Below are 19,707 nucleotides of genomic sequence, written 5' to 3' on the forward strand. Positions count from 1 at the left end.
TAAAATTAGTTCTTTTGTTGAAACTAAATTAATTGTGTTTATTATAACATTTTTAGTAGAGGATAATTTAGTTCTTAAAAAGTAACTATTTAATTTCATCAATGAATTAATTATTGATTTAATTATCAATAATAAATAAATAATAATAATTAATAATGATTGAGTTTTTAAATAGGTATTAATCAGATTATTAGTATTAGACAAACCCTTAACTATCAAAGCGTGTAGGTACGTGGTCGTGACTACGACCTTCACCTTGACAATCAAGGCCATACTTTTTTTAAACTTCGGCTAAGGATGTCCCAAAAAAATACGTATAAATAATTAAGTATAATATTATGCATCTATAATCTATTTAATATTTATATTTTTAAATATTTGCAATGATTTTTTTTGTGGCGTGGGGGCAGGAAAATTTTAAGATTTTACAAAAGAAAATATTATTGGAATCCTATTTAAAAACCATCAAATTTTCAAAGAAACTCGTTTAACGGTAAAATGATGAATTTTTAAAATTTCCAACTATATCTAGGTCGGTTTAGGACGTCAAATTATTACTTTGGTTAATACCTAGCCAACATATTGGGTCAGGTAATATTTATAATAAATTATGTTTGTTAATGTACTTTTTGAGGTTTAAAGCGAAAATCTGAAAATTTTTAATCTGTAAACATCGCTCGTCATAATTTGATGTGGTAGAATTACTTCTTATCAAATTAAACTAACTTACTAACCTATATTTTTTAAACTTATATTTTAGTCTTTAAAAATTAAGTTAGTAGGTTAGACAATTTTTTTCTAAATTTTTATCATGAAATGGTTTTGATTAAGTATAATATTATACTTGTTTTTATATTATAGTTTACTACTTAATTAAATTAGAGTACTTAAATAAAGTTTTTCGTTATTTTGATCTATTTAAATTAAATTACCATCAGTAACTATATACTAACTTTGAAAAAGGTGTTGAATTTTATCAGACGACCAGTTATCAACGTTATTTCATTTTCATCACGTCGGTCGTTTTATAATATTTTGGACGAGTACTGAATAGTGATAACATGCAACCAGTTATCACTATTACTGGGCACAAATATTTCACTGCTGTCTACTGGAACATTGTTTTTCCAGGCACCTGTTATGGTTTCAGGTAGTCATTTGATATTAATGTCAACATTTGAGAGGAATGCCAAGTTAATGAATTTGTAAAATGGCTTGTGGAACGCTTTCTACTACAAACATGTTCATATCAGAACTGGATCAAATCCTAAACATGCTGGAGCGTGGTACGCTCATCACTCGGTTCTATTTGAAAAAACGGCCAGAGAAGCGAACCCTGCGGTTACGTATGGAAACTAGACAAATCCTTTGGTCAAGAACGACCAATACGAATAACAAAACCTCTGACGGCAGCTGTAATATTTTAGTTTGTTTTTAAAAACAATTTACCTACTTTAGTATTATATTTTTATTTTTTAGTGGATTTGAGAGACGTGAAAGAAGTACGATGTGGCAGAAATAGTAAAGAATTTGACCGATGGACTGATGAGTTAAAAAAGAATGAATTTACAAAGTGCTTTGTTGTATTCTATGGCAACGAGTTTAAATTGAAAACTCTTTCTGTTGTTGGTATGCATCTGTATTGTATTTATTAACTAAACTCTAAAAACTAATCATTTTTGTCTTCAGTATTGTGGAATAGATAATACAAACAAAATATTAAATTAAAAACTTTAAATGAGATCTCATGTTATCAATAACAAGATTCAAAATACTTCATTAGAGCAATTTACAGAGAAACTTTAAAATTTTTATCTAATCAACTATTTATATTTGGAGAATAAAAGACTTGCACCAATTTACTATTTAGATATATACTTCTGCTAAACTTATTTTTATTTAATGGATATAAGAAAATACTAATGAGATCAAAAATATATATTTAATAAATCTTCACTAACATACATCTTCATAACATGGATGTTACAGAAACAGGAAATTGTAAAATTTTTTTTTTCTGTTATGTTGTTTCATCATGTAGCTTAATACTTTGCTACTTCTACTTACCACAATTGTTTCAGTATACAAACCAATCGGGCCGCCAAGTAATTTTATTTTATCTTTTAACCCAATTTTATCCGTAGAATGTAAGGAGTTAGAACATCTCCTAAAAACAAGGAGTATGTGATAACCCTTACGTCAATCAGCGTGTTAACAGGCTTTGAAGGCCCAACACCTTCATAAGATAGATTCTTGACAAATTTGCTTTTGTGACAGGTCTTTAGCCTGTCACTGTTTAATTGTATATATTTATTGAATGTAATTGTAAATAATAGATAAATATACAATAGACCTGTATTTGTCAACAGCTTAGGTATATAAAAAAGTACTGTAAACCCAATAATTTTCTATAAGTTCGTTATATAAGCTAAATAGCAAATATTTGTTTGAAGTAAAAATGAGAAGTAAGTTAAACTTTGTTTTAAGTTATTCTATATGAGCTCTGAAAATTATTTTTATGTCTTAAAATGTCTTTTAAAGTCTGCTAATATAACATTTTTTTTTAACAGTAATTATGTATGATAATTGTTTCTGTAATTTGTCCGACAAACAAGCAATTTATGAATAAAAGTAACAAATATAAATAATAGTTTACAAAATTTAAATGAAAAACTATTTATTATTTAAAAAAAACAAAGTAAATAATACTATTTATAACAATATAATGTATGATCTAATAAAATATGTTTCATTTTTATCATCTAAAGATTATAAACTAGATGAATTTTAACTTATAGCAAGTCCAAAGACTATAAAATTGGTTACAAATAAAAAAATAATGTAGGATACTTTTTAAGCATTGTTATAATTCCACATAAATGATCTTGCTGTACCCAACAATTAAAAAAAAATTCAATTTTAATGTAATGGCATCAGTAGAAAATTTGTAATTATTTTATTTATTATTCTTTTTTTTTAGTAGTGGTAATCCCTTTAATGAGATCAGGCAATTTGTTTTTCCATTAAAGGCTCGTTATTTTTGATTTTTTTCCCAAGTAGTATACCATTATTTCGATGCCGCTGCTTTTTTTTAAATTTTTCAATGTTTTTCCTTTTAAAAGATGCATTATATATGCTACATTTTTCTCTAGTCAAATATTAAAATACTTGATATATTTTTTTTTTTGAACTGTAACATCATTAATATTTTTGCTTAAATGTTGTCGCAACATAAAATTTGAATAATTCTATAGATAAAATTTATTTTTTATTTTAGCATTATCAGAACAGGAATGTGAGCTTTGGGTGAGAGGGCTCTATCACCTTGTTAATGATACGGTTTGCGCTCCATATTCTTTGCAAGTTGAAAGATGGCTGCGAAGAGAATTTTATAGTATGGAGGGCGCAAGAGAAACGTAAGTAATGCAATTGTTCATAAAATAGATGTATTATAATATTCATGGTTAATTCAATTCTAGAGTAACACTCAAAGATGTTAAAGCTTTTCTACCTCGTGTTCACTGCAAAATGTCTACTAGCAAACTGAGGGAGTTGTTCCAAGAGGTCGACATAAGGAAACGGAATGAACTTAGTTTTGACGAGTTCCTCAAGTTGTATAATAAACTTATCTGTAATTCAGAAGTATGTAATAAATAAACATTGTGTATTTTTATTATGTTCACTAATTTTAATTTTTAATTAATACCTGTATTGTCATTATTAGATATTCAAAGAATATTTTTCCATGTACTGTTCAGCCGACGACACGTTTAATGTACATAATCTTACAAGGTTTTTGAATGCAGAACAAGAAAGCTTGTGTCTCGAAGAAGAAGTTGTTGCAAGACATATGAAAGAATACTTACAGTATTGTGAAAAAGATGTAAACGATCAATTAATTTTTACAGCAACTGATGTAAGTGTTTTACAATAAATTTACGTAAAATATTTGGTCCAAACATATAATTTAATAACGCCAATAGTGAAAATCACACCAAACTTCAATAATTTATAACTATCCATTTATTTTATACTTAAAAATAATAAATATACAGGACATTAATTATCTAATTTAAGTTTTTTTTACTCTGGCCCAGAGGGACATTGATCATTATTCTGTAATGTCACATTATCTCTTATCACTAAAATGTTTGAACAATAAACTCGGTATGGTATATTATCTATAAATGTATAATATAGGAATTGTAACTATAGTAGCTTTTTATTTTTACATAATGATTTTAAATAAATAAAAATAATGATTTATAATAAATAAAAAATTATGAATACATTATCATGGAATAAATAGTACAAATGTTTACTCATATAGTAGACAAATAATTTATAAGGTAGCCTATTCTAAAGAACTTAACATGAGTAATTGCTTCAATACTTTGGTTTGGCTCGTCTCCCTGATTTCGCCGGCCAAAAACATTTCATCTACCACCGTGTATACTTTGTAGAAGTTGAACACCAGATCTAATTCGCATACATTGTGGAAATATTCATTGAGTACCTCCACAAAATTGTGTATAGCTTCCAAGTAACACAGGTTGTTGTCCCCTACATCGACGCAAATACAAAAGTAGAGGCCAGCGTATCTCCTGTAGATTATCTTGAAATTTCTAAATTCGACGAAGTTTGTGTGTTTTGCATCCCTTACAGTTACCACGGCGTGTACTTCTTCGATAAGCTTCTGTTTTTCGTCATCGTCAAAATTCATGTACCATTTCGCAAGTCTGGTCTTGCCCGCTCGGTTTTGTATTAAAATAAAACGGATCATTTTCGATTTAGTACACTTCTGCAATAATTTAAATATTCGGTGTAAAAAAATTAATTTGTATTGAACTTAAATGCAGCAGTCACGTCGGGTAGAAAATTAAAAAAAAATCAATAGTAACTGCTTCTGTTTACTCTCCGAGTGGCAAGTGAGGCAAGTGGCAAGTTTACGTTATCAATTATCATCGCTTCCCTTCCAAAATGGCGACCGCTGACCACAAACTGATAACAGTTATCTCATCCGCCCATTTTTACAAACCCCGCTTTTTTAATTTTTAAATAGATCTTAATTTTTATTATACAAGATAGTATTATTATATTAGTTGAAATGGTATTTTTTAATTATTTATGCAGAAATTTCTTCTTTACATATTTCGATTACTACAAAAACCCTATGGAAGCAAAATCTTTACCGAGTTTATTGTGAGCTTAAATTATAAATATTAATAAATAATAAAATGGGGTTACATTCAATCCAGCGACAAGGTAGTGGCACGTAGCTAAGTAAAAAAAAATAGCGTAGCGTTCACCGCCGTGTATAGTATTTATTATACATTAGTAATAATTACATTACGAGGTAATCAATAATAATTACTATACAAATTGTTTAGTTTGTTGACTATTTGTATTCAAAACAAAATGAAGTTTGGGATCAATATTACGACATTATTTATCAAAATATGACCAAGCCGCTTTCACATTATTGGGTATCGTCTTCTCATAATACGTAAGCAGTGATCATTTATATTTTTAAGTTTATACTATGCTATTATTATTAATATATTTTTTTAACTTGCTTATTTTTTTCTCAAAGTTATTTGACTGGAGATCAAGTTTCAAGTGACAGTTCAGTTGAAGCATATGCCAGATGTCTACGCTGGGGTTGTCGTTGTGTAGAATTGGACTGTTGGGATGGACCAGATGGTTTGCCAATAATTTACCATGGTCATACTTTGACAAGTCGAATAAAATTTTTAGATGTTCTAAAAACAATTAAAGAACATGCTTTCATTACTTCTCCGTAAGTATTTTTTTCGGGGGATCTTATTTATTCAAATTTTTTTTATAATTTTTTAAATCATTTATATTTTAGCTATCCAGTCATTTTGTCAATTGAAGACAATTGTTCAATACCACAACAGCGAAATATGGCTGCTACCATGTTAGAAGTTTTAGGCGACATGCTAATTACACAGCCAGTTGACAAAAATGAAACAATAATGCCATCACCTGAACAATTAAAGTACAAGTTTATATTAAAACATAAACGACTTCCTGCAAAAGACTGTGAACAGGCCGTCACATTTAAGAATTTTGAAGACAGTAAGTAAATGTTTATAAAATTTCCTTATGCACATGGTAAACATTTTTATTTTACAGCAAAGGAAACCGATTTGAGAAATACAATTAAAAATGGTGTTCTCTATTTGGAGGATGCATTAGAAAAAGAATGGAGACCTCATTTTTTTGTATTATCGGATAATAAGCTTTACTATACAGATCTTTGTAAAAACGATATTGATAATGATGAAGAAATGGAGGGCAGTGAAATAGAGCATAGTGATATACCCAGTGCAAATCGCTTGAGAGAAGTATAATAAATGCAGTAGTAGTGTTTTGTATTTTGAAAACAAAAAAATTGGCTCTTTAATTTTTTTAGGGAATACCTAATGATGAACTACATTTTGGTGAATACTGGTTTCACGGAAAACTTGTACGTGGTCGAAATGAAGCTGAAGAACTGTTGAAACAGTATAAACATTTTGGCGATGGTACATTTTTGGTACGACAAAGTGATACATTTGTTGGTGATTATTCTTTATCTTTTTGGTAATTGACATTTTGTTTTCTATCTAAACAAATTAAAGAAATATTATTTATTAAATTTCCTGTTTCATTATAGGCATCAAAGTAAAGTGAATCACTGTAGAATCCGATCAAAACATGATAGAGGTCAAATGAAGTACTATTTAATTGAAGGCACTATATTTGATAGTCTATATAGTCTGATTACTTATTATCGAACAAATCCACTGCGCATACATGTAAATATATAATTTACATTAAAACATGTATATAATGTGAAGTGGTGAGAAACAATAGGGTACAAGTGCACTAGTATACATTGTTAAACAAATTAACAAAATGGAAAAAAGAGTTTAGTTTCATAAATTTTGGATCAAAAATGTTGTGATTATTTAGCTGACGATTCAGACCTGTTGCAGTATTCACCTTCAAAGAAATATTCATCGTTCCACTGTCACATATATACAGACAATGGAAGTTGGAACGGTGACTATTAATCTGAAGATGGACCCTGCTCAAAACTCTAGCTAATTAATGACAACATGGATAGTTCTGAAAATGATTAAATTAACAGCTTAATCCATGGAAGTTTTAACACATTCTTAAAAGGAGTTTCATTATGATTTTTTTAAACTGAAAATTTTAATGAATGAATGTTGACTACTATTCAACATGCTTCATGCAAATTAATTAAATACCGAAATCCTATCTTGAGTTAATTAAAATTTTGGCTCAAGTTTCATTAAAAGCAAAAGGATATATTTGTACTGTACTTGTATTTATTTGTACATAATTTATGCACTTATATTTTACAATTAGTTTTAGAGCAAATATTGAACTATGTTTTTTTAACCTGACACAAAATTGTGGTATAATTATTTTTAAACTAGATTTTAGACAAAAACTGAATAATCTAGAAAAAACTTGAGAAACGTATGGTTATATATAACACAGATTAGATAAATTTATCTAATCTGTGTATAATAAAGAAATTAATATTTAAAAACTGAATTCCCTGTTCATTGTTACTAGTCACCACTTTAATGTTCTTTATACTATTGTAGTTGTTATTATTTTCATTTGTATTTAAAATCATTTTCTTTAGGAAAACTACTTAGTTTTAAGTGAACCTGTACCTCAACCTTTAAAACACGAGGGAATGGTCTGGTATTTGCCTCATGTTTGTAGAAGTCGAGCTGAGGCGTTATTAAGACGTGTACCTCATGAAGGCGCATTTTTGGTGCGACCGTGTGAAAACGATAATCATTTATTTGCTATTTCTTTTAGGTAATACAAATAAAGAAAACATTATAATTTTAAATTAACAAATTTGTTTTTAAATAATATTTTTATTTTAGAGCTGAAAAAAAAATTAAGCACTGTCGTATTAAATTGGAGGGACGTTTGTACACCATTGGTATAAAACAGTTTGAAAGTCTTGTCGAACTCATCAAGTTTTATGAACAGAACTATTTGTATAAAAAAATTAAATTATGGTATCCTGTCAACGAAGACATTGTGCAGCGATTAGGAACCGTAAGTAAATCTCAGAATATTAAATAAAATGTTTATTTATGAATAGTGGTTAGGGGCTTCTAACTATCATTTATTTAGGTGCCACGTATAGGCAGTTTTTCAATGAAACAACATTTATCTTAAATATGTAAACTCATACACGGAAAGCGTACAATTTTTTTGCAAATAAAGACTAAAAGTCAATTTCTAAAGTGTCTACCAAACCGATTTCAACAATTTTTTTTTTTTTGTATAGTTTAACAACTTTTCTATAAGGTCTAAAAGGCCGATTTTTTTTTCTCAAAAAAACTGTATAAGCATTTATATTTTTACTTCTTTATATTTTTTTCTTATAAATCTTACTATAATATTTCTAATTGCTAAATCAAAAATTGGCCTTTTAGCTTCACAGAACAAAAAGAAAAATTTTAATGCGTCCAATAGATACGCCAGAAAATGACTTCTACGAAAGTCATTTTTTATCAAACTTTCGCCATAACTCGGAGAAAAATAACTTTAAAAGTATAACAACTAGAAAAACTTAATATTTTTTCTTCTTAAAATTAGTCAGCATTTTAAAAATAGCTACTAAATTAACTTTTGTCAAATATTGCCTATCCTTTGCCCCTTCATAAATAGCGCTTATCGTTCCCCTTAACACAACAAAGAGGTATCTATTTTGATATTATTTTTTAATTTTTTAACGCACACAGGTCTTATTTATGTACAAAAAAATATGTTTCTAATTCTAAAAGTACTTTCCTTAGACTAAATCGGAGTTTTAAAAATATATTTGAATGCTTCATAATATTAACAATCCATTGTGGCACAACTTTAAAATTATTTTTATTGACAATTTTCAAATTTTAAAGTTTTTAATATTTTTTTCAATAATACTAAAAACGAAAATTAAAAATGACCGATGCATCAAGCAAGTATTGAAAAATCTATATCCGTTTTCAAAACTATTATTGGATTACTCGTTTTTGAGTACAGTAAATTTTAAATCTGTGTGATAATATAATTCATAAGCATTAATATCACTCATAAGAGTTAAGTAATACAATTGTTTATAAGACAAGTAAACACTATACAATGCTATAGTCATTTTGTGTTGTATTATGTACACCTGAAAAAATATTTATTATAAAAATATTTGTTTAGTTTTCCTAAAGTTTGGCTTTTAATACACGGCACTTTTCACAAAGAAACAAACTAATAACTAAAAAATAATATTTATTTAAACGTCAGACTTATAATTCATCAAAATTGTCTTAAATTAAATTATATACTAACATATATATTAGCCAGTCAATTATGTACACGTTAGTGTGAACATAAATATAAATAGTATAGTGTGCTTATTTAGTTATTGGGTTGGGTAGGATAAGATAATTTAATTTTGAAATGTTTGATCCATTCCATATGGGCATCACTTGTGGTTGAGGAGCACTCGATTTCTTTGTTTGGATGGCCACTGATTTTGTGTTCGGCAAACCTATCAAACCCAGCGCGGGCACGCAATCCGAACATAGCGGTATTGGCTGAAGTGGCTTTTCTTTGACAGCCGGCGTCTTGGTTTTTGGCACACAGTCGTTCTGCGGCGGCTGTTGGCCCAGCATCAGTTGTATGGGGCTGGAAGTCAATGATTTTATATCCAACGGACCGTCTGCCGGATTCAGGTACAACATGAGCGTTTGAAGCTGTTTTGTTTTGTCGTATTCATCGGAAAGTTTCTGCTTGTCCGGTTTGGCGACTTCTTGTTTGGTCGGTACGTCTTTCACCGCCGTCGTCTGCGATCCTTCCGCTTGTTCCGACGATCCCTTGTAAAAAGTGCCGCCGCTCAGAATCTGCATTAAATTAAAACCTTTTTTGGTTCCCGTTTCTGTTTGTGCTGCAGGTTGCTGCTGCGGTTGTGGTTGCTGTTGGGGTTTGGCGTTGACACCGTTTTCCGTGTACGTTTGGTATGTCTGTCCTCCGCTAATTGGGTTGGTGTAAATCGGTACCATCAACATCGAACTCGGATCGTAGTAGTAGAGTTGTTGGGCGGCCGCCGAGTTATATTTCTGAGATCCTCCCTTGTAACCCGCACCCGATCCTCCGGCGTATTGGTAGGCAGTCGGCCCAGTAAGATAACTGTACGCCGGACCTAAGTCGAAGCTGGACAGTGTCTTCACGCTGTCTTCGCCGTAACCCGCGTAATAGCCTCCTACGGCGGCGCTGGCCACTTGTGGTGGACGGTTGTTGTCAACATCGTAAGCTTGGCCAAACGTCGACCACGGGTTGTACCCGAACAGTCTCAATGGCTTGTTGGATAATTGCTGGCTCTTGAAGTTGATATGAGCTTGTTGCTGGCCGTCGGCGTGGTCCGCTTCCGCGGAGTCGACGTTCACCGTTTTCATCGGTTTGTCGGTCAGGCCGCTCTTGAAGTTTAACTGGGAGTCGGACTGCTCTGAGCCGTAGCTTGCTATCCCAGCCCCGTTTATGTTTTGGATCACCTTGACGATGTCTTTCTTCATGGCTTCGTCATCTGCACCGCCGTACTTAATGTCGTCCGCGCCCACCGAGTTAGGTTTCTTGAACGGGATCGTAAACTCTGTCGGTTGCTTCATCGTCTCGTCTTTGTCCTGCACGAACACCTGTTCCTGCGATACTTCCTTGTCGTCGTCTTGCCTGTCTTCCGTACCCGCCTGTTCGGCCGAAGCGCCTTCCTTGTTGCCGCTCTCTTCGTTCTTTGACGCCACATCGATGGATTTCGACGTCTTCTGCTGAGCCTGAGAGTCGATGGGCTGTACTACAATAGGCGTCTGAGCGTCAGCTTTGTACACCGGACCACTTTGACCGGCTGAAAATGAGGATACGGCGGCGTTTTTGTATTCTTCATGCGTTTTGTAACTAACGCCATTATTACCGGTCCCTTCGTCCTGGACATAGTAATGGAAACGATACTGCGGTGCCTGTGATTCGATACAAAAGAATTATAGTACACCAAATAATATTAAACATTGGATTAATTCTATAGTTACCTCTTGTATTGGCGAAAGTGTCTGTCTGCCTGGCGTCCTCGCAGAGACTACGTAGTTTAATAGTAGAGCGAAGAACAGAATCTGAAAAACAAACATGTGAATATGATTAACCAATAAACTTATTGTAATTGTAAAATTTAGTATAAAATATACATAATATTATTATACTTTATAACATCCAAACGTAAAACGGTAACTAATAATGTAGTTTATGAATTTTTTAATTACAAAACTTATTAAAGTACATCGCATGCATATAATTTATAAACATAATAGATACAAACGGCTAAACAGTGAATAAAATAAAAACTGTTAATAAAAAAAACAATTAAATTTATATATCGTATGAAATGAAATATCATTCATCATTTTTTTTTTATATTATGGTAAAAAAAAAACAGTTGTCAAAAGTGAACTGAATAGACTAAAGAAAAAAAACAATTTACCTTTTGTAAGAAAGGGTGTACCATTAAAGATGATTCAGGTATACTGATTATGTCTGAGGTAGAGGGTTACCCTATTATCAACAGCACTACAATATATGTTGTAGAAAATGATATGACGATTATTTTTTAAAGACTTCACACGACTACACTTCCGTTTCAAATTAACCCTACGAAAAAATGTTCATTGTCTTCAATGCCTATCGTATTGTTATTATTATCCTGTTGAAATTATTGCTTGGATATCAGCTTATCCTCGAAAACAGAAAGACTTTTTACTCTACAAAAATGGGGTATTTTATCTTAGAAAATAAATTATCTTTAACAAATCCTACAAATTCATAAATTATTAATATAATAAGAAGTATATTAATTAAAAACATTAAGTATTGTTGCTTTTTTAGTTTGGAAACGTAGGTAGGTACTTTACAAAAAAGCATTTTCTTAAAAATATATTATAAAAGTTTGCATCTATCATTTGATTTACCTACGTTCTACTTATTTTTATTATTATGTAATTTATTATATGTGATGTAATGCTTACATAAAAAACCAAACGATAATAATTATTAATGTCTTAATAATAAATTGATAAATTTTAATAATATTTTACTATGATAGAAGTGGTATGGCACATATTTTACAGTTGCCATCTGTTGACTATTTTTTTTTTTATAAAAAACACGGGATAGTTTTTTTTTTTTAATATTACAATGTGTACAATTAATTTTGTACCGCTGTTTAATGTGAACTCTGAGATAGCATTTTTATAAGCATTTTAGTTGCTACGAATTAAATATCATACTACGTATGATGAACATATTTTCATGTAATAATTTATTAATAGAATTTTTTTTTTGTTTCCGATGAATTTTTTAAAAAATAGTGCTTTTTTATCCTATCATCATAAAATAAAAAACTATATTTATTGTGTCGATAAAATGGTACTTCTACGACAAAAATTGAAAAACCTTAGAAGATTTTTTAAAAAATACAACAGCGTAATGTAGAATTTTATGAAAGTTACAAAATGTCGTCTAAATGCTTTTTTAAAATACTACATTACCTTACACTTTTTAAAATGTTAATAATAAATAAAAATGAAAAATAACTCTCACAAATCATTCTTCCTGTACTGTTTTATAATACTGTTAAATTAAAAATGTTATTCGGAAGTATACGGATATCTTGTAAGCGTACCTCCTTCATCCCCCCCAAGGTTTTTCTGGCTTACGAATATGATAAGTTCGAGAAACTAATGTACGTGTATTTGAAAGTCAAACGGTATTTTTTTTTATTGTCTTACGTCGGATTTCATTGAAATTCGTTAAATATTCAATTAAACAAATTTCTGATAATTGTTAAAATTTGAGTTAAGGCTTAGCTTAACAATGTTTGGTGAAAATAAGCGATAAGAGCTTTTTCGACTAAACCTCAGTCGTGTTAAAACGTAAATAAAAAAATCCAACCGTTCTTTTAAATGATACTTTGAGAGAATCTTACTTGCACGGCGTTTTTGGACGTCAACTCCATCTTCGTCGTTCCCATTGTCAAAACCACAGATAGAACCTAACCGAAGAACCCTTCAGGTCTGAACGGAATAATTACACTGATGCGTGCGACTCGTCATCAACCCCCTTTTATAATCTCTTGTCAGCCTTGACTTCTTGTTCTCACATCCACCGCCTCCGACAAGACGACCTGCACCCTCCCACCCCCGTCGTCTCATCCGACCTACTACCGGCTCTACAAATATTTCCATTAGGGATTCTCCGGTGTATGATGTAACCCAGTCGCCGCCGTTTATTTAAATTACTCCGTGATGGTAACCAGCAACGAATATAAATAACGTGCGCACCTACCTACCTACATACACAAAGTGTTGTGTTTAGATTGTATACGTTATAAACTTTGTGGATACACACACACACACTCATCTACCACCGTGTCTACCAGTGATTTACAGCGGTCACTTCGACGACCCGTTATCGATGATCGTGAACATCGATGTCAGTGCCATCGCATCTATGTTTACTTCTATAGAGAAACGCTATTAGATCACTGCTTTTGGAAGTACTCGTGCTTATTTATTATATGTATTACCTAGTTCAAATGCGTGTATAGTGGGGAAGAATACCGATTCGATATTAATCTCTTCGTATGTAGGTAGTACAATAATAATAATAATAATAATAATAATAATAATTGGTGCTTAACAATATTTTTGTATATCTAAAAGAGACGACGACCGCCGCAGTCTCTCCCCGTCAGACGTTTCCATTTTTCTTTGATCGTACTTAATGCATTACTTACACGCAGCCGCCGAGCACTTTTAATTTGTCCTTGTCGACAAGTGCACGTACACAATAGCCTAAAATGGTAGACACACGATTTCGGTTAGTAACTCAGTTGGACGGCCCTTCATTTTGACTTTCGATTTTACCCTTGTAATTTCTCGTGAACGTCGACAAGTGGACGGATTTTCGGCTAGGTCATATTTATGATTTGAAAATCAACTCCACTGTCTATGTACTAACTACACTGTCTGTGTATTTTTAGTTAAGTTTTACAAAACTGCAAATGGTAAAATTCTCATAAAATTCTAGTAACAGTATCAAAACATTGATCAGTTGATCAAAACTTTTAAATTTCAAATTCAAATAATTATTTTAAACATTGTCCATGTGAGTTAATTACATTCCTTAAGTGATAAATTATTGTATAATTGACCGCTAGCTCGCAAAATTAACTCTTCTTAAGTATGTTTACGCTATGCTTCGCATGCGCCAGACAGACAAAATATGGACTATAAATATAGATCTCCTAAAATAAAATTATTTTTTTATACTCTTTTGTTATTAGATAAACATACAATAATAATTATTGTATGTTTATCTAATTATTAGTCTAAGGGAAAGAGTAAAAAATAATATCACAACTCGTTTTTGTTAAAAACAAAGCAAAAACTTAAGGGTAATTAATTACATTTTTGGTTGGTAAACTATTTTTTATTAAAAATGAGGAGGTATAAATTATGTTAGAGAAACGAGGTGATGATTGTTTACCTAGTTGTAAATTCCTTCGACCCTGTCTTGAATGAACGTACACAAAACATAACGTGACGTGGAGGGAAACAATGACCCCAATTAGATAGGGTCGGTAAAAAGGGTGAAATAATAATAAAAATACATTGCTAGAACGCATACTAATTCCATTACTTATAAATATATATATATATTTTTTTTAAACCCTTAAATAACGTATGTCGAATCTACTCATTGGGTTTAAAAAAATGCGTTGGAGAAATACCATCCCTCGGGTGAATAAAATGAAGTTGTTTCACACTCTCGTGTTGTCTTTTTCTTTACGATTGCCGCTTCAACGCCGGTGGTTTTCATGGAAATATACGGAATATATTATATTTATGGTTTCCAATAAACCGTATAGAGAATAATTTTGTTATTACACATATCCACTGGGCACCCTCTGCCTGTAAAACCTTAACAATATAATGATATAAGAGTCGCAGGTTGTAAATCATGTATACACGCGTAAAAGTACGGGAATCCGTTTCAAAAAACACCTATAGGAACCTACAGACGTCTGTAGTCGGTGGTTTCACCCTTTGTGAAGTGGTTACACGCATGTGGTGACGATTCACATAGAACGCACACATATAGGTACATGACGAACATAACCCAAGTCGGCCCTGGCCATCATTGCAACCGGTTTAAGGATAAATAAAATGTGTGTGAGCGCCCGGTCACCCATTGAGGCAATATAATTTAAAAATTCCAAGATCAGGTTTCTCGGATACCTACTAACCACCGCCGCCGTCGTACTAATAATGGAAACAAAAAATAGTTTTTTTTAATGTTTTGTTATGAAAGGTACTGTCGTTCGACCCTTATACCGTAGACGAAGGTTCATCGAACCGCGGGTGACCTCTCGGACCCAAGACCACGTTTACCCTCAGGCCGAGTGCCGACCATCAGTTAATAATAATTGAGACGTTGAAAACGGAATCGTTTATCTTTTCCGGCTCGACTAAGTCAAGTTCTTAGTTTCTGTCTCCTATATTATAGTTTGTTTAAGTCAAGATGCAATATTGGTTTTTGTCGTTATTTTTCATCTCGAACCGTAATGATCATTGTTAAGAATTAATACAATCGGGTATGTTATGGTTATGTCTGTTCATATTTTAACTATTCGGGGATCCAGACATCTAGTGTTATTTATTTGTCCAGAAACCTATACTATCTGTGCTTAGAGTTGGGCATTTTTTAAACTGCTTTATTCGAATGATCTCTTTATTCGATACTATTTAAGATGATTTATTTAAATAATTTTATTATTCGACCAAATCTAAGATGATTTATTCGACATAATTTAAGTTTTTTATTCGAATAAAAAAAATTATTTAAATAATTCATAAAAAGTTATCTAAATAATTTCCAACACTATCTGTGACTATGTTACTAATGGCCATTCTAGGCTATTCAAATGTTTAATAAGACTAACAATTTAGTCGAACCACGATGGGAACAGTTTAAGAACTAAGGTTTTTCAGACACGGAACGAAGTCAATCGATTATAAATTTTGTATTCAGGCTATTGTAAGGGCTAAAAAAGATCTACCAATTTTTTGCACAAGAGGCAAAATTACTGAATAAATGTTTTAACAACTTCCTTATAAATACAAAATAAAAATGTTATATTACAGTCGTATGTATACTTACGACTGTATTAGCTATACATACGGTTATTATATAAAACTGTCATCGTGGTATGTTGAAAATTTGAGTTCATAATTCCTTGTTGAATAATGTGTACATTATAAACTTATTATACTTATAAAAGGGGCTCCGTCACATAACAGGTTTTATCGAACAACAAAAATCTTTTTATTGGGAACTTACAAAAAACTCCTTATAAGAGCTACAAACTGAACCTTTTTTTTGTTGATACTAATAATGATTTGTATTTATTTTATTTTAAGGTGCATTCGTACTGGTTGTCGGTTAAACTGTATTTTATTTTTATGTACTTTCAGGAAACCGACGATTCCTCCATTTCGAGTACGCCTGGCTACATGGACCCCAGTAATTTTATAAAAAAGGTAAACGAACCGCTATTTTGTTAATATCCAACCTCGTTGATCATTTGTTTATTGGCCTAGGTCACAGTGAAAGCCAGTTTCGATTACGAGGGTCGTCAAGACGATGAACTGTCGTTTTGTAAGCACGCAGTAATCACTAACGTGGTGAAACAGGACAGTGGTTGGTGGCGAGGCGATTATGGAGGCAAACGACAACATTGGTTCCCTAGCAATTATGTGGAAGAGTTACACGAAGATCACATGGAAAATTCCGAGAGTGGCGTGAGTGTGTGCTGTGAACTCTGTTCGTGTCACAGCTGTGTAATTGTTTTGGGTTTGTGTTGTAATTTCTAGTCGACAGAGTCCATGTTCTTGGGGAATGCGCAAAAAGGTAGCCTAGACCTGACCGGGGCCTTGGTGGAAATCGGAAAGCTGAACCAGCCCAAACTCGAATGGATGATCAAGATACAAACGTCTAACGCTTGTACGCCGTTCGTCGTGGGTTCGGTGTCGCGCGAACAAGCGGAAGAGTGGAGGAATTTGATAGTGGAAACCGCCCATAACGCCAGCGCCAGAGTAAGGAAAAAAGGTTTTTTTTTTCGCGTTGGCCAAATTTCATTGATCACGAAAATGTCCCATGTATTTTCCTAGGAAACGCAAAATAAAAAAATGGAACGTCAGCTGAAAATAGCCAAGGAAATATCCGATCTGATCATATACTGTCGGTCGGTGGCCTTTTGCATGGAGTCGCAACGCGAACGCGGTTTCTTGCACAACGAGATGTCGTCATTCCCCGAACACAAGGCCGAAAAACTTATGTGCCACCAAGAGAGCATCTATTTCTTCAAATACCACCAAATACAATTTAGCAGAGTGTTTCCAAAAGGCTCCAGGATAGATTCGTCAAATTATTTGCCCATCAATATCTGGAACTCTGGTTGTCAAATGGCAGCACTCAATTACCAGTCGCCTGGTATGTAACATACTTCTAGTCGCCTATAATTGGGTTACACATTGTTTAATAATTAAATTGTTGATTTCAGACAAATCAATGCAGTTAAACCAAGCTAAGTTTCGTCTCAACGGAGGTTGTGGTTATGTGTTGAAGCCAGATTATATGTTGGACGAAAGTGACACTCTGACCAACAACTGGATGGAAGAGACTTTGTCGGTGACTATTTGTGTGATTGCCGGACGACATGTTGGTAGACCAGGTCGAAATGGAATTTCCAGTCCGTTTGTTATTGTAGAAGTACTTGGCGTAGAGCTAGATTCAGGCTTAAAATTAAATACCAAAACGATACGTAAGGAAATTGTACTGTGTACGATTTAATGAAATACTTTTTGAGTTCAAATTTATTTATTTAGCTGACAATGGATTTAATCCCGTGTGGAATGAAACATCAGAATTTGAAATTACAAATCCCGCTGTTGCTTTTATTCGATTTGTTGTCAACGATGAGGACATGTTCGGGGATCCACATTTCATAGGACAAGGCACTTATCCGGTACTTGATCATTTGCTTTAGTGAAATGTATAATTTTTATTATTTTTTAATTGTTTTTCTAGATAATTTCCTTAAGATCTGGTTATCGTAGTGTACCATTAAAAAACGGCTATTCAGAAGACATTCCATTGGCTTCTCTTTTAGTACACATAACTATAAGAAGCAATACAGTATGTAACCAACACAATTTTGTTTTTAATTTGAATAAGTGATATATGCAAGTATTTAATATTGATTTTTGTTTTTTCAAGGAACTATTATCTTCAGAAAGTGTAATTCAATCACCGATTGAGTAGTTTGTGCAATAATGATGTGGAACTCTATTTAAAGGCTGAAAAAATTTAATTTGAGTAATAATTAAGCATGCTATTAGCTTTATTTATCAAACACAATAATACGAAAGTTATCTAATATAATAATATTGTGCAATAATAACAAAACAAATTACCCAAATAGGTTTCTTATATTATAAATTGTTCTACAGGAATCTTGAGAGACCTAAGTGAAATCTACTTAAAATAAGTTGCTCTCAAAGAGTAGTTCACATAATTCAAATATATTTTATAAATGACATTCAAAAAATATAATTTAACTGGGTTCCGTTTAATTTAAAAACTGAGTTTTTTTAATTTGTTTATAGATAACATTTATCATTAACTTATTTCTTTACTATCTAATAATTTGACATTTGTAGTTACAGAAAGTTAAAAAATAATATTTTATTTATTAAACATTGTTTGAAAAATTTTAATCAAAAAGAATAATTACCAAAATCAAACAATTTTAAATTTAGTATAAGTACTGACTACTGCTAAATAGTAGCAGTATTTCGAAGTACAACATTTTTTTAAGCTTATCATCATTAGTATAAAGATATTATAATTATCATTTTTAATATACCAACTATCAAGATGATAAATTTAATTTTTAAGTTTTTTATTTTGAAAGTAATGCTTAATAACATTTTATTATATTTTATTGATGTCAAACAGAAGCAAGCTATTTTTGCAACTTATGAGATTACGCAAATAGTGGTCTTTTAGTTGCAGAAATTCATAGAAATACTTATTGATTTAGTGATTTGTACTAATGGTCTATAAAAAGGTTGAACAATATTTATAATTAAGTTTTTCTAAGATTGATACTAAAATTTGACATTAGGTAATTAATTGTAGACAACACTATGATCAAATTACTGTGTTTGTAACTCTATTATTATAGTTTTGTATACAAATTTGCGTTACGTTAGATTAAAAGTAATTTTTTATTAAGTTATTAATTAAAAATATTGTTTAGAAGTATATATTTATCATAACGTAATAAATATAAATGAATTACTGTTTGTTTGTATTATATAAATGTTATTAATTAGATAATCTATTTTTAAAAGAGTTATAATTTATTTTTGTTTTTATATTGAGAGATTGGTGCTACAAAATTACTAATTATAAACTATATAAATTAAAATATAACTCACAATATATATATCATTGTATTTTTTTTAAAATAACTATTAAACAAGGAATTGTATT

General features: G+C 31.4%; 3 protein-coding genes across 3 annotated transcripts; 1 reads left to right on the top strand and 2 right to left on the bottom strand.

Annotated features, from left to right (window-relative positions):
* Window positions 1–856: 856 nt before the first annotated feature.
* Window positions 857–19,435, top strand: LOC126840281 (1-phosphatidylinositol 4,5-bisphosphate phosphodiesterase gamma-1). The gene is made up of 21 exons (XM_050575920.1): window positions 857–1,415; window positions 1,480–1,629; window positions 3,278–3,416; window positions 3,480–3,642; window positions 3,725–3,916; window positions 5,391–5,506; window positions 5,594–5,800; window positions 5,873–6,102; window positions 6,160–6,371; window positions 6,440–6,609; window positions 6,683–6,824; window positions 7,691–7,872; window positions 7,944–8,121; window positions 16,623–16,688; window positions 16,749–16,949; window positions 17,022–17,243; window positions 17,319–17,640; window positions 17,711–17,971; window positions 18,036–18,175; window positions 18,238–18,345; window positions 18,427–19,435. Exons 1-21 carry the CDS (start codon window positions 1,211–1,213, stop codon window positions 18,469–18,471), a joined length of 3,651 nt encoding a protein of 1,216 aa, XP_050431877.1. The 5' UTR covers window positions 857–1,210; the 3' UTR covers window positions 18,472–19,435.
* On the bottom strand, window positions 4,001–4,948 carry LOC126840284 (AP-2 complex subunit sigma). The gene has a single exon (XM_050575922.1). It carries the CDS (start codon window positions 4,781–4,783, stop codon window positions 4,355–4,357), a length of 429 nt encoding a protein of 142 aa, XP_050431879.1. The 5' UTR covers window positions 4,784–4,948; the 3' UTR covers window positions 4,001–4,354.
* Window positions 9,360–13,171, bottom strand: LOC126840283 (uncharacterized). Its single transcript, XM_050575921.1, has 3 exons — window positions 13,073–13,171; window positions 11,127–11,207; window positions 9,360–11,057 (listed from the first exon to the last, which is right to left on the bottom strand). The coding sequence occupies exons 1-3, from the start codon at window positions 13,115–13,117 to the stop codon at window positions 9,462–9,464; spliced, it is 1,722 nt and encodes a 573-aa protein (XP_050431878.1). The 5' UTR covers window positions 13,118–13,171; the 3' UTR covers window positions 9,360–9,461.
* Window positions 19,436–19,707: the final 272 nt, after the last annotated feature.

The sequence above is a fragment of the Adelges cooleyi genome, unplaced genomic scaffold, assembly GCF_023614345.1.
Source record: "Adelges cooleyi isolate 19-005CV unplaced genomic scaffold, UGA_ACOO_1.1 ACOO_flye_CR_arks_rails_tigmint_CR_PRNA_376, whole genome shotgun sequence".
NCBI lineage: Eukaryota > Metazoa > Arthropoda > Insecta > Hemiptera > Adelgidae > Adelges > Adelges cooleyi.